The 15,849-nt window shown below is 37.8% G+C and overlaps 1 protein-coding gene across 1 annotated transcript; it reads right to left on the bottom strand.

Moving 5' to 3' along the window:
- LOC134746905 (uncharacterized) lies at positions 1 to 15,069 on the bottom strand. Its single transcript, XM_063681476.1, has 8 exons — positions 14,976 to 15,069; positions 14,701 to 14,771; positions 13,612 to 13,795; positions 11,694 to 11,899; positions 10,437 to 10,556; positions 9,762 to 9,788; positions 5,510 to 5,723; positions 1 to 83 (listed from the first exon to the last, which is right to left on the bottom strand). The coding sequence occupies exons 1-8, from the start codon at positions 15,010 to 15,012 to the stop codon at positions 1 to 3; spliced, it is 942 nt and encodes a 313-aa protein (XP_063537546.1). The 5' UTR covers positions 15,013 to 15,069.
- Positions 15,070 to 15,849: the final 780 nt, after the last annotated feature.

Genomic DNA, 15,849 nt, shown 5'->3' on the forward strand with positions numbered 1-15,849 from the left:
TTAATAATCGTAGTATTTTCCCATTCTTGCATCTTCATGACCTGGAGCCTCCTCCGTCGGCAGCAAGGTGGTCTCTTTTTCGCCTGTTGACGTACAACTTAGAATTAATGTCTTATTAACATTATCACTTAGTATTTTCTGCTAACTTACGTTCTTCCGTCTCGCGCTTATACTATCTTTATATTGAACGGGGGTGCGCCACGCTCATTCTTATTACCTAGAGTCAGTCTAAGCTAACTTTGCACTGACTTAAACAGAATAAAGTGAGGGATTGTTATTATAAACGTCATATTTCCATAGAAATTTGACAATAATGATGACATTGTCATTGCAAATTCCATCGAAAGTTAGCATGGTTCGACTCTACAAGCTCGAATTTAACTTATCATGTTAGTAGTAAGGTGCTTTGGAGGTCACATAGAAAGCGAGCCGGGTAATTGTGAAAATCGCTAATATCTATTAAACCAGAAGCAGCCTTGGCAATATAGATATTTGAAATTGGCACCATTATTATGATAATCTGATGATGAGATAAAACAATGCAACACCACATTGAGTTTAGGCTCGTTATTTATTACCTCAATGAGTACTAGATATAGTAGTGGACCCGGTAATGGGCGTGGAACCGGTTATGGGTCATAAAACTACAAATCTTGTAAAATAAGTATCTTAAACTAGTTTATAAACACTGGTAATATTTGACCATAAACAAGAGTCATAGAGCTGCTTAAGTTTGACTTTTTATGAAATTCGGTTATTATTTAAGGAATTGGCGCCAACCCAAAAGTTGTCGTGTCACTGAAAAAAGTAACGAGTGAGAATTCTTAACAACTTTGCTAAGAGAGGTGAGTTCATATATTTAATTTTAATTAATTATTAGTTGGTGTAAACTAGAATGTGTTTTGTTAATTGCATTCACCATGAGATAAGGTATACAACACACTAATTTCTGACTCCAGAGATGTAATAGTAGTATTTTGCCCAATCCCATCATAGGAGCTGTAAAACTACATGCCTCCTATGATGGGACAATTTACATAATGATGCTTCCCATGCCGTCATTTCATGTTTAAACAATAAAATGTAGTATTGAAATTTGTCAGGAGGTATGCTCGGACTTCAGATAAAATTAATATAGTTTTTACAAACTATTATTAACTTGCCCTATTAGTTATAGACCGCGAGCCAGACGCAAATTTCGTCAGTCATCGCCTCCCGGGCAAAAACTCGTATAGTAGAAGTGCTAGTTTCGAAAATGATGACCATTTTGGAATCCAAGATGGCGGACATGCACTATGTCATAAAAGTCGTCATGGATGTCGTTTTATAGGTTTAAGGGAGTGTAGATTTCAAAAATTATGTCCATTTTGGAATCCAAGATGGCGGACATGCACTATGTCATAAAAGTCGTCATGGATGTCGTTTTATAGGTTTAAGGGAGTGCAGATTTCAAAAATTATGACCATTTCGGAATCCAAGATGGCGGACATGCACTATGTCATAAAAGTCGTCATGGATGTCGTTTTATGGGTTTTAGGGAGTGCTAATTTCGAAAATGATGACCATTTTGGAATCCAAGATGGCGGACATGCACTATGTCATAAAAGTCGTCATGGATGTCGTTGTATAGGTTTAAGGGAGTGCAGATTTCAAAAATTATGACCATTTTGGAATCCAAGATGGCGGACATGCACTATGTCATAAAAGTCGTCATGGATGTCGTTTTATGGGTTTTAGGGAGTGCTAGTTTCGAAAATGATGGCCATTTTGGAATCCAAGATGGCGGACATGCACTATGTCATAAAAGTCGTCATGGATGTCGTTTTATGGGTTTTAGGGAGTGCTAGTTTCGAAAATGATGGCCATTTTGGAATCCAAGATGGCGGACATGCACTATGTCATAAAAGTCGTCATGGATGTCGTTTTATGGGTTTTAGGGAGTGCTAGTTTCGAAAATGATGGCCATTTTGGAATCCAAGATGGCGGACATGCACTATGTCATAAAAGTCGTCATGGATGTCGTTTTATAGGTTTAAGGGAGTGCAGATTTCAAAAATTATGACCATTTTGGAATCCAAGATGGCGGACATGCACTATGTCATAAAAGTCGTCATGGATGTCGTTTTATGGGTTTTAGGGAGTGCTAGTTTCGAAAATGATGGCCATTTTGGAATCCAAGATGGCGGACATGCACTATGTCATAAAAGTCGTCATGGATGTCGTTTTATAGGTTTAAGGGAGTGTAGATTTCAAAAATTATGTCCATTTTGGAATCCAAGATGGCGGACATGCACTATGTCATAAAAGTCGTCATGGATGTCGTTTTATAGGTTTAAGGGAGTGCAGATTTCAAAAATTATGACCATTTTGGAATCCAAGATGGCGGACATGCACTATGTCATAAAAGTCGTCATGGATGTCGTTTTATGGGTTTTAGGGAGTGCTAGTTTCGAAAATGATGACCATTTTGGAATCCAAGATGGCGGACATGCACTATGTCATAAAAGTCGTCATGGATGTCGTTATATGGGTTTTAGGGAGTGCAATAAGCGGCCAGTACTGTAAAGTGGATACGCCTATTGGGGAAGATGTGGTAGATATTTAAACATAGAGGATTGATCTTCAATGTATTATTTTTTTCTCACAGGTTAGCTAATTGACAAATCATCTATACAGAATGACTGCCTCATCAGGAATGGCGATCACGCACCCCCGTTCCATTTGACAGGGCGATACGATTCTAAATTCAAAACGTGTCTGTCACCAGTTACTGATAAAAAAGGCTGTAAAGGTTACAAAACCTTTACAGTACCTATCAAAAGAAGCTATGTGTATGTAAAAAACGGATTAAGCAATATCAGACCAATTTGTCGCGGGGCCCTCTATGACATTTGGTCGAGCACCGTTCACCCATCTCGCACCGTTAAGAAGTTGCTATACAAAATAAGTGGTAATTTTTTCCATCTTGGATTTTTTCAAAAAAAATTTTTATAGCAATCCATGGGACCCCGAGTTTCCGTGACCAACATTTAGCGCGCTAGGACAAACTTGAAAATCGGGCGCCATTTAGAATCAGCCATTTTGAAATAAAAATGGCGGCGTCAGAAACTGCCAGGGTCCCTCTATGACATTTGGTCGAGCAAGCCCCACCTAATTTTGACCGTATGGCTGAGCCGTCGTAAATTTGCCATCTTGGATTCCAAAATGGTCATTGTAATGTCCTGTATTTACCACAGTAAATCATACGATGTAATGTATTTCCAACGGCTCGTCAACCCAAACATCACGTGATACGACTGCTCTGCTCGCGGTCTATCATCGACTAACACCTAACTGTCAGTGACGTCACTATGACGTAAGTGCTCGAGACGCCAATACACTAGTCATCATTTTCGAAATCGACACTCCCCAAAACCCATATAACGACATCCATGACGACTTATGACATAGTGCATGTCCGCCATCTTGGATTTCAAAATGGACATAATTTTTGAAATCTACACTCCCTTAAACCTATAAAACGACATCCATGACGACTTTTATGACATAGTGCATGTCCGCCATCTTGGATTCCAAAATGGCCATCATTTTTGAAATCTGCGCTCCCTTAAACCTATACAACGACATCCATGACGACTTTTATGACATAGTGCATGTCCGCCATCTTGGATTCCAAAATGGTCATCATTTTCGAAACTAGCACTCCCTAAAACCCATAAAACGACATCCATGACGACTTTTATGACATAGTGCATGTCCGCGATCTTGGATTCCAAAATGGTCATAATTTTTGAAATCTGCACTCCCTTAAACCTATAAAACGACATCCATGACGACTTTTATGACATAGTGCATGTCCGCCATCTTGGATTCCAAAATGGTTATAATTTTTGAAATCTGCACTCCCTTAAACCTATAAAACGACATCCATGACGACTTTTATGACATAGTGCATGTCCGCCATCTTGGATTCCAAAATGGTCATCATTTTCGAAACTAGCACTCCCTAAAACCCATAAAACGACATCCATGACGACTTTTATGACATAGTGCATGTCCGCCATCTTGGATTCCAAAATGGTCATAATTTTTGAAATCTGCACTCGCTTAAACCTATAAAACGACATCCATGACGACTTTTATGACATAGTGCATGTCCGCCATCTTGGATTCCAAAATGGTCATAATTTTTGAAATCTGCACTCGCTTAAACCTATAAAACGACATCCATGACGACTTTTATGACATAGTGCATGTCCGCCATCTTGGATTCCAAAATGGTCATCATTTTCGAAACTAGCACTCCCTAAAACCTATAAAACGACATCCATGACGACTTTTATGACATAGTGCATGTCCGCCATCTTGGATTCCAAAATGGTCATAATTTTTGAAATCTGCACTCCCTTAAACCTATAAAACGACATCCATGACGACTTTTATGACATAGTGCATGTCCGCCATCTTGGATTCCAAAATGGTCATCATTTTCGAAACTAGCACTCCCTAAAACCCATAAAACGACATCCATGACGACTTTTATGACATAGTGCATGTCCGCCATCTTGGATTCCAAAATGGTCATAATTTTTGAAATCTGCACTCGCTTAAACCTATAAAACGACATCCATGACGACTTTTATGACATAGTGCATGTCCGCCATCTTGGATTCCAAAATGGTCATCATTTTCGAAACTAGCACTCCCTAAAACCCATAAAACGCCATCCATGACGACTTTTATGACATAGTGCATGTCCGCCATCTTGGATTCCAAGATGGTTATCAGTTTCGAAATCCAGTCCCTAAAACCTATAAAACAACCATGATCATAATTATTCCTAAAATTAATCGAGACAAAATTATTCGATGTACATACGAGTTTTCGCTCGGGAGGCGATTGGTCATGGAAATCCGTTCCTGGCTCCCGGTCTATTAGTGTGGGTCAAATTTTGGAAGCTGAATTTGCCAAATCTTATTTCCTATTCCAATATTTTATACTCATAGGGATGCCCGTTATAGGGGCACCATTACTGGATCCACGCCCATTACCGGGGTACCATTACTGGAGCTTTGCCGACCATGACTGGAGAAAAAACACATAGTTTTAATTTGTTAATTATGTGGAAACTAATTGCTGAATTTTTGATACAACACGCCTGAAACATAAAAGACGGATGGGACATTCAACTTCTAACACGCAAGGCGGTAACATTTTACATGTATCAGGGAAATATCACAAATACTCCAAATTTCCTCTTACAAGTCCCATGACTGGTGCCGTTACTATAATTGTTTTTTTTTACAAATATATATATTTGATTGAAAACTATACTAACCTGGTTTTTCTGGAGCTTCTCGCGCAATAAGTGTCTTCAAAAGCGCACAGAAAAGGTAAAAGTTGAATTCGCAGTTCGCACATCATTATAACAAAACTTCTGTGACCGTTATACACATGAGAACTATGACCATTGAAAACTAAGTGCCCAAAGATTGAAAATCATGCTCACCCAGCTCTTCTGGAACGTTTTGTGCATTAACATGAACCGCCAATACCGGCGGCTGTTCCTTAATGGCATCGCGGGAGTCGTCAACCGCACATTCCAGGAATTTGATGTACTTCGAGAGGTCCAGGAACCCCACGCCGCAGGGCCGGTCGATGAGTTCGGAGGTCATCATGCCCTGAATGTAACCGCCGCATACGACCACTGAGCCTAAATCGTCCTGAAAATGGAAACGATGCCGATTCGGTTTTCTCCTTTTTTATTTCATTTGAGACAAACAGCATCAGCTGGTACGTCTATCGGGTAAACACATTTTTTTTAAAGGACAATTCAGTGGAAAATATTACATACAATGAAAGTTAACGACTAGTACAAAATATATCCCGTATTTCTTATACTGTCTCAAGTACTGAAATAGTAGATTGTGTCACAAGGGAGCAAAATGACATATTTACGGCGAGGGCGTACATTGAATCCTGAACGAAGCGAAGGATTCTATAATTGAAGCCTGAGCGCAGCGAGGGATTCTAAAATAGAATCCTGAGCGTAGAGGGATTCTAAAATAGAATCCTGAGCGTAGAGGGATTCAACTGTTAACGCCCAAGGTGGAAATAATTTTGCTACCATGTGACACATACTGTTTTTCACATCACCTATGAGGATATTGTTATGTTCCAGATTATGATTTAACCTAAAAAAAATATGCAAAAATGAAAGAAAAATCATGGCCTAGAACATGGCACTGTTCTGCCTTTGATCCCTCCTATCGGGGAAGAAAAAACCCTTTTTCGAATAGATGATGTTGATGTGAAAAAAATATCCCGCCTGTACGGGTGAAGCGAAAAAATTTGGTTTAGGCCTTTTAAGTTTTACTTACGTAAGTGTGTCCCTGTCCCTTAATACTACAGAATGAGAGATGAATATAATTCTCTCATTCTAACAAATAGCTTTGACCTTACTTACGTAAGTAAAACTTACAAGTGTATCTTAGGCCTTACATAGATTCCCTTAACTTTTCGATGTCTAAATATTGAAAACCTGATTCTTTCAAATCGACAGCATTCTCCATCTTGCCATTAAAAAAAGAGGTCCCAAAATGTCCATTCCATTACGTCACGTTTTAGTGTGATTTTTTTTTCACTTGTATGTGCATGACGTAGTGGAATGTACAATTTTTATACAAATTGGGACATTTGTTTTTACCATCAGGAGTGATTCTGAGTTGAAAGAACCCAAAAACACCAGGATCTGTGAGAATCAGGTTTTCAATATTTATTTTATTTATTAAAGAAGAAAAGTCCCGAACGGGTTGAGTATAATTATATACTTTAAAATATGTATCACGATTTCACTCTTTTAAATATTTTTCAAGGGTAAACAGTGTCAGTTTATTAAGAATAGTTTGTGGTAGGTAGATTGTTTGATATGGTTTTGATCTTGTTTACCAATCGGCGTTAGCGACGCACGCTGACACAAGGTCGTGTCAAAACAAGAAAACCATATCAAATTGTGAAATTAGAATCCACCTTCTGGTATTAGGTACCCAGACCCAGCGTTGAAATCAGCAAAATCGTAACCACTTTGTTTAGTAATATATTAGACTAACAGCTAGCCCTGGAATACGGTCAACGGTTTCAAGAGCAACGAATTTCGTCGTTCATTTGCTATTAGGTACTATTTTTATAATCCGGGCATCTGGTAGCTGTTCATCAATGGTGGTAAAGGAAAAAAGGAATGCCAAATTACGTGAAAAGTACCGAACTTGCCTATTATTGTATCTATATTTCTTTTAGGTCTTATATTTTGTCATTAAAACAAAAACCTGCTGCCCATTATTACGGAAACCAAAACCACCAGCAACAACTATGAATAACGTAAGACGGCTCCTGACACTAAAAACCTTCAAGTGCCATGCATTCTCTGACCTCCACCAATGAACAGCTGCCAGACCCATGAATAAAGTAACAATGATAGCATAGCAAACTAACTGTCACGTTTCGTCGTGAAATCGCTTACCATTATTCGAAGATAGCTCTCCGTGCTCTACAATGGTGTAAAGCATGTCTTTTAAAACCCAATAACGTTTGAAAAATTGGAGTCGTTACGTCGTATAGGTATCGGTTGCACCAAATCGTCTGTCACCGTTAAAGCGTTCAAAGAAAGATCAAGGAAAGTTTTATAGTTGACTGATGAATGACTTTGATCAGTCCGCTAAATGTGGTTGGTGCAAAAGACCCTAAAGGGGCCCACAGACTATCAGTCCGCCGGACGATATCGGCCTGTCAGTTGTTTGGAACTGTCAAATTTTTGTTCTAACTGACAGGCCGATATCGTCCGGCGAACTGATAGTCAGTGGGCCCCTTTAATTAAACAAAATGGTATAATCATCATCTTCCTCGCGTTATCCCGGCTTTTTGCCACGGCTCATGGGAGGCTGGGAGCCTGGGATCAGCTTGGCAACTAATCCCGAGAATTGGCGTAGACACAGTTTTTACGAAAGCGACTGCCATCTGACCTTCCAACCTAGTGGGGAACCTAGGCCTTGTTGGGATTTGTCCGGTTTCGTCACGATGTATTCCTTAACCGAAAAGCGACTGGTAAGTGGTAAGTATCATATGATATTTCGTAGGTACATAAGTTCCAACAAGTTCAAGTTTAAACAAAATTGTATAATGACAACAGCAAACAAATCATTAGCATCAAATACGAAAAACTAACTACTTGTGAATACAAAAACCTCTCCGCGTGTACACGAGACTATTTACTTAAATATTTAGGATTAGAGTCTGTTCGGAAACAGAAGAGTCGTGGAATTTATTGGGGGATTAGAGCCTGTGAGTCGTGTAATGTATTTGGCCCCATACTCTTTCCGCACAGACTCTACAAATTACCTACTTGAATAAACATTTGACTACCATTAATCATGATCGAATTACGACACATTGTTGATAAACCTTTGCCAAACATTTTCGCTCCATATCAGGAAAGCTGTGTTTACAGGCTATGACTTAAAGCACTAGGTACAATCGGGGACATTGGCGGTGAATCACCTTAAGGGCAAAAATCGTTTAAACATCTTGCAGGCGATCAGGAGATAAAAGCGATGACCGCATGGCATTTAAAAATGTAGGTATTAAAAAAAAGTTAGCACAGGTAAAGTTTATTACCGTCCATTGTCTTTGTGACGGTCGGCATTTGCAAACTAAGATAAGGAATCCAAAATGCATCCTCATTGGTTATCTTTATGGGGAGGCGAAGCTTAGCCTAAACAACAACTAATAAACTGTCCTTACTACCTATTGTTTGTCGCATTACCTGCTTTTACCCTTTTAATATTAAGATAAAGAATCCTAAATGCATCGTAATTGGTTATATGGTTATCTCTATGGGAGGCGGAGTTTAGCTCGCTCGTAAGGATTGAGGTAAAATGTTTCTGAACTGGTTCACCGCCAATGTCCCCGATAGTACAAGCGTAGCTTAGCAGTGAATAACAGGCCAATTCAAGTTTTAGATAAGTATTAGATTTCATTCCAATATGGTACTGATACGAGACTGATCTGTCAGTGTCAAAAGTGACATTTCTTCAACCAAAAACATCACTTTTGAAACTGACAGATAAGTATCATATTGGAAACGGACCTAATAATTAAAATAAGAATTGGCCTGTAAGTTTTTAACGCATTCACCGCTGAGCTATGAGTCGTAGCGCTACGTCGTAGCCGATAGCATGGGTTATTTCGCGGTGTAGCGAAAATGCTTCGTAGAGGCAATAGTAGATTGTGTTACAAAAGGGAGCAAAATGACAGTCATATTCACGGCGAGGGCGTATATTGAATCCTAAACGAAGCGAAGGATTCTATAATAGAATCCCGAGAGTCACGAGGGATTCTAAAGTAGAATCCTGAGCGTAATGAGGGATTCAAGTGTGTTACGCCCAAGATGGAAATAATTTTGCTACCATGTGACACATACCGCTTTTCACATCACCTATGAGGTAATTATGATGTTTAAAAATATTATTTAAGCTACTGTATTCATCTTATACGGAATTACATAGGTCTTGGTATAGGGAAAACGACAACGTGTCGTGATTTGCGCTGAATACCGTCAAACTAACTCTGCCTACATGAGAATCTTTGCCCTAAAATATGTTTTTAAACAAATTCGTTTCTGTAGCCAAATGTATATGAGATTGGGATGTGAATTTTCTAAATTCTTAATAAAATCATAATAAACGATATAAAAGAACCGCACTTACCGGACACAATGCTCCAAACTTGTCATTCTGTAAAAACGTTAAGTAAGTCAAATGAAATAGTTATTTGTTTAACAAGGGGGCAAACACGAGGCAAAGTTGTTGTTTAGCCGCTCGTGCAAATATACGAATACGGACCACGAGTATAGCGAGTGGTTGAAAAATTGAATTGAATCGTTGCGAGGGTTTCAAGGCACGAGGGTTAAACAAATTTTGTCACCGAGTGAAACACAACAAAATGTTTCACCGCGAGAAGGAAAATACTTACTATAAAATATAAACAAAATCAAACCAAATCCAAATTAACGTTATAAAATATTGATCTTTCAAATTCATCATTTAAAAGTCAATTCGACCAGCCGACATAAGGAAACAACTCAAAATTTGCAATCGATTACTTTGCCACACATGTGGATGAAACGCAAGTTTGCCACACATGTGGATGAAACGCAAGTTTGCCACACATGTGGATGAAACGCAAGTTTCTTATTAGTGTTTGAACAATCAAGAGAGCCTTTAGCAGCTTGTGTGGTGAAAAGAAAATTATTTAATATACTAAACTTAATAAAAAAGGCAACCTGTCAATAATGCAGGAATAATATAATATGCTTAGATTGCTTAGATATTTTTTGAAAACGATAAAATAGGATATAATATAATTAATAATTCTGATCTTACTATACAATTTGGTTGGCTCAAGCATAGAAATTTGCCCTCAGTATTCCACATTTCTTCACAGTTGTTCATAATTTTGACATCCACCCTACGCATATGTATTAACAATGGTAGCAGAAAGCCCTGAAAATAAGTGAAAGTTATAGCTTGATGATTTTAAACGTAACAGTACATAAGTAAACGTCTTTTCTACCCGCCTAGCTAATCCTAAAAGTGGCATCAGCTGGCGATCAAAAATAGGTGTTGTTTGGTTATTAGCATTCTACCTAAGCAGTATAAAGTACCTAGAGTAACATCTAATAAGAAAAGTCTATATGCGCGGTCCAAGTTAAATAAAAAACAAGTGACGATGCACGCTACGAAGCCAGGGCACCGCTCGCTTCTCTCGGTGCACTTTACCTAGTGTATTTTTTTAGGGGTATATAACATAAACCAGGGGCAAGGCGCTATCCTATGATATATTTATACGAGAAGAGTTCACATTATCGAATTTAACCTTCCTTTTGGACGCCTATGACAGAAATATCGGCAGCGTAGGTCCAACGCCAAAGACCGATTAATCCATCACAGACCCCCGGTAGCAACATAGACTTACGTGCATTCGCATAAAGTTCTATTTTAGTTTTGATACTTCGGTAACATGGCGTCCGAGTGACAGTTTTTGTGTTTGACACGGCGTCGAAAAGGTTAAATGGTCGTGACATGTTTCGGAGAGCCTAGGGCTCCATTTTCAAGCATTAACAGTGCATTAGTAGCGTTTACCATAACCGCGCCCCGCGTACTGCTGCACGCCGCGCCGCGCGCTGGGATGTGATAACCGCGGGTTTAGGTCACCCAACACTTGTAACGATAAACATCATAAACATCACGACACGAACTCACTATGTCCACTACACTGTCACAACACTCACTGGAATTCCGCCGAAGGATTTAAGACTGTTAGGGCTTGAAAATGGAGACCTATGGTCCAAATTCAAGTTCCAGTAAGATATATAAAGATATTTTTCAAATTATGTTGAGTATCTAATATAGAAAAAGCATTAGAATAGTAGTAAAATTCTTTATTTACATACAAGATATATACAGTGGTACTACGTAAACGAAATTAAAGTGAATAGTGTTAGAATAGTATATCTAAGCTCCAAAATAAATGTAATGAGTACAAATTGAAAAGGCTCGTTAAAAATCAACGTTAAAAACTGGATCATAGTTGTGTGTGTAGGACTAATCGTTACTTGAGTTTACCCTATAAACACTTACATTCCTCCGACTACCCCACCCGTGGTATCGGCACCTAAGATCCACGTTCTTCTCCACCAAAGCGTCCATGCCAACACCGTAGCGCACCCTGTTCATGATGTACTCTGTGTTCGGCTCGTATTGGCGCATGACAAACTGGCTATTCAGCACGAGCAAGGCTATGTTGTCGGTCACACAGTGTTCCCATCGTCCTGAGTGGTTGTAAGCTGAGTAAAAAGTATATTTACTTATGATAATTATGTTAAAAAGTAAATATCTCTCTTAAGTCTTAAATTATGACGATTAAGTATAACAGTTCGCTTTAGTCGCGCGAGAGATGAGCGAAGCGCAGCTTTCTCTATTCCTTATCCGTGCCGGCGGCAGATCGTAAAATGCCTGTGTAATGTTGTTGTTGTTGTTTGAAGGTAGTCCCCATTACTCACATTATGCACTACATCAGCTGTAGGTTGGATGGGTGCGTATCATAATGAATACGCACTTTGGTATAATTTCAGTTTACAAACGTTCAAAAAGTATACTAATCTTAGGTAAAATGCACAAAATGTATATTTTTGATTAGGTATAACGGTATAACATTAAAATAAAATAACATACGATATGATATATCGCTCTTTGGTATAACATACATTTAAACGAATTACATTTAAAATAACTTTCATTACGCATATAAATTAAGACGAAAGTGGAGGACCCGCGCGAAATCGCCTTTTCATACAAACGTATATAGTCCTGATTTTCCTCTCTGGATATTAACATTATTGAAAATATTTTGACACAAGTTGTTGTATATCAACCACACCTATATCTCTCTCTACGTTTGATTTTCTTCGAATGTTTTATTATTATAAGAGTTAGAAGTATTCAAAAATTTGTATGAAATCTGTTTTTCGGTTCAAATTTTTGCAATAATCAAAAAATCTAAAAAATTCAATGGTAGGGGCATAGCTATGGTTAATATACATTAAATAATGTAAAAATATTTTCCATAATTTCAATATCCAGAGAGGAAAATGGGGACTACGTTTGTATGGAGAAACGGCCGTCCCTTTCCCTCTTAAAATAATTCATAACATCTGATATTTATAAGTTTTGTAAGTATATATCTGACCAAATAAAACATCAGTAAAATTATTTGGATAGTTCAGAATTTCAAAGCTCATAGAAACGGAATTAATAATTACTGTCAGAAAAGTAGGTTAGGTTAGAATTGTGACCCCTCAGAGAAAGAAACTGCTACCAGAAAAGTAGGTTAGGTTAGATTAGAAATGTTACCCCCTAAAAAAACTGCTACCAGAAAAGTAGGTTAGTTTAGAACTGTGGCTCATGTGCAATAATTAAAAATAATGGAGCAACTATGCAATGCATGCTATCTGCGTAATTGGATCTTAAAACTGATAGGCGCTTATATTTATTGTGTGATATTTATTTTGTATATTACTTTTATCATTTCAACGTTATACCTTTTTATATACATACGATATTATATATAAAGTTCATTATACATTATACAATTATAGACTTCATTGTAATACGTATCGCACGTTATACTTATTGCACGTTATGCCATACAAAATTATACGAATTGAATTTATATATTCTGAGCAATATACTATTGTATACTTTCTATTACTTACCAAGGTAGGATAGGCTCGTTAGGTTGCTTCAGATGCCCGAAGGGCAAACTGTCCAGAAATAGTCGTGTACTTGGGGATTGGGGAACGGGGCAATGATTTTCACTCATGATATGCCTGAATTTACGATCGGCCGCCGACATGTGCACCCGGGTTGGCATTTAGTTCGAGTGTGTTGACATCACATATACTATTTTACTCTTTGATTGACATGAAAATATTTTATTTTATCCTTTTTGATGTTCCTTTTTTCTTATGAGTAAAAAGATTTTTTTCAAGATACTTACCTCTATGCATACAAATGTTTTCAACTTGTCTTTTCGTGCCAACGCCCTCTTGAAATCTGTGCGAACCGCCGTAGACATTGAACATGAAGTCCTCTCCATAAACGCACACGGCGGGCGTTAACACCACGTGGGGCTCCAGGAGCGCCCCCGCGCAGAACAGCATGGCTTGGGAAAAGTAATAGACCTGACGAGCAACACTTGGCTTCAGTGGTATATTATTATATCATCGGCGAGAAAAATCGAGAATTGGTGGCATGTTTGACTTCATTTGATTATACGAATGAAGGAACAAACTTTAATGTATTCAACACTAATGTGTAACAGTCTCATAGAGTAGTTTAAGGGTTTAATCAGAAAACTTTGGGTAAGTCTACAGGAGAGACGTAAACGTAATTGCAGTGACCCCAAATATACTATTTATTTACAATTTTTATGGTCATCGGAGTCCTCTAAACTTCGGTTTGGAAGAAACGGGAGTTAATGCTTAATTCGTTTTTTTTTAAGTTACCTATGAAAAATATAGATAAGTACAAAGTATGTTCTTTACGCAAGCTCATAAGTGTATGTGTGTGTTTTTATGTTTTAACTGTGAATAAATATTTTCCAAATTTGTAATGTAATGATTATTATGTAAGATGTAATATCTTTGACAATGTATGCTTAATACTAATAAATGAATATGTAAATTCCTACCCAGTCTACCTGTCAGCGCGTTTAAATATTTGTAGGTATGTGTAAAGAAGAGACGCTTTCCACATACTCGTAGATTTTCGTACATTGACCCGCCTGTTGCTATCTCTATTGCACGCGCTTAATTATATTACTGTCAAACTCGCACAGTGACATTGTAACCGGTATCATGGGCGAGATAATAAGTGGAATCCCGCCTTAATGTACCTAACTACATTTAAGTTACATATAGGTATATCACAATAGAAAATTAACATATCGTGGGCCCACCTTACCTCAAATAGCAAAATTTTAAGTACCTATAAGTACCTACTAGCCACTAGTAAAAGGTAAGGTAAGGTACGTAGCTTCACCTAACTTTCAGTAAGTACATAATGGTGATTATGATAACCAACTTACGACATATTGTCCATCAAGATTTGTGGCAGGCCTGCCAACAAAACCGGCGGCATTATTAAAATCAAAATCAACTGCAAAAAACAAGACATTTTTAGTACGTATTCGTAATTAAAACTTCCACTTAACATGATTAAAACTTATAACTTAAGTAGGTAATCAAAAAGTTCAAAGTCGTGGCGGAGGACCTTAGGTGAAAATACCGTGACTACAAACTTTTCTGATCCTGTAAACTTTTCTCATATATTTAAATAGATATTTAAAACAGGAAAATTTACGCATAGTAGCAATTCCTCCAATTTGTCCTGCACCCATCTTAACTAACAATAGGGACGTAAAGGGACGATAATTCAGCTACCTACGTCGACTGTGTGTCGAACTATGAAAATTTTAATTAAAATTTGTAAGGAATTTAATTTAACGGTACGCTTGTAAACTTTGTAAACATTCGGCGAAAAGCATATCTTTAAAAAAAATAAGTAGATATTTTGAAACGGCGTGACTTTTGTAGCTCCTGACCCGGACTACCTATAAATAATACATAGTTAATTATATACATATATTATGTAGCATAGAGAAATATAAGTTAGGAAAGAGTGCTAAATCAATACATCAGTTTTCTTACAAAAACGAGAGTTTTTTTCGTAGTCGACATCTAGCGTCAAGTAGCGAATTTAACAGTACAGCTAGTTGACAATAGATGTCGCGACGAACGAAAAGTCTAATGCTCAAAAATTTTCGGTTAATATTATAACCGGAACTCTATTTTTAACTCCTTCTGCTTGTAATATTAGTTGTGAATTGTTTTAGCAACACATTTTTCGTTAGTCGCGACACACGTGACATCTGGTGTCAAGTAGCGGTACTGATAAATATATACACTACTTGACGCTAGATGCCGACTACGAAATAACTCGCGTTTTGGTAAGAAAACTTGGATTCCAAAATGGTCATCGTTTTCAAAACCGGCACTCCCTAAAACCTATAAAACGACATCCATGACGACTTATGATTTATGATGAAGTGTGTGGCCGCCATCTTGGATTCCAATATATGTAGGCAAGGGCCTGACACTCTTTGATAGAGAAAGATAGCAGAGATCGCAGGAAGCCTGCCTGCCGGAAGTGTAACTTTTTCCATTTTTTCCTTTAA

The sequence above is a fragment of the Cydia strobilella genome, chromosome 13, assembly GCF_947568885.1.
Source record: "Cydia strobilella chromosome 13, ilCydStro3.1, whole genome shotgun sequence".
NCBI classification, from domain to species: domain Eukaryota; kingdom Metazoa; phylum Arthropoda; class Insecta; order Lepidoptera; family Tortricidae; genus Cydia; species Cydia strobilella.

Excerpts from the sequence above, each read along its gene's own strand:
- LOC134746905 (XM_063681476.1), bottom strand. The coding sequence starts at position 15,012 with ATGGGTGCAGGACAAATTGGAGGAATTGCTACTATGC. Across the intron at positions 10,557-11,693 it reads GGTGGGGTAGTCGGAGGAAT|GGCTTTCTGCTACCATTGTT; the intron begins GTAAGTGTTTAT and ends ACTTATTTTCAG. Across the intron at positions 5,724-9,761 it reads AGTTTGGAGCATTGTGTCCG|GACGATTTAGGCTCAGTGGT; the intron begins GTAAGTGCGGTT and ends TTCCATTTTCAG.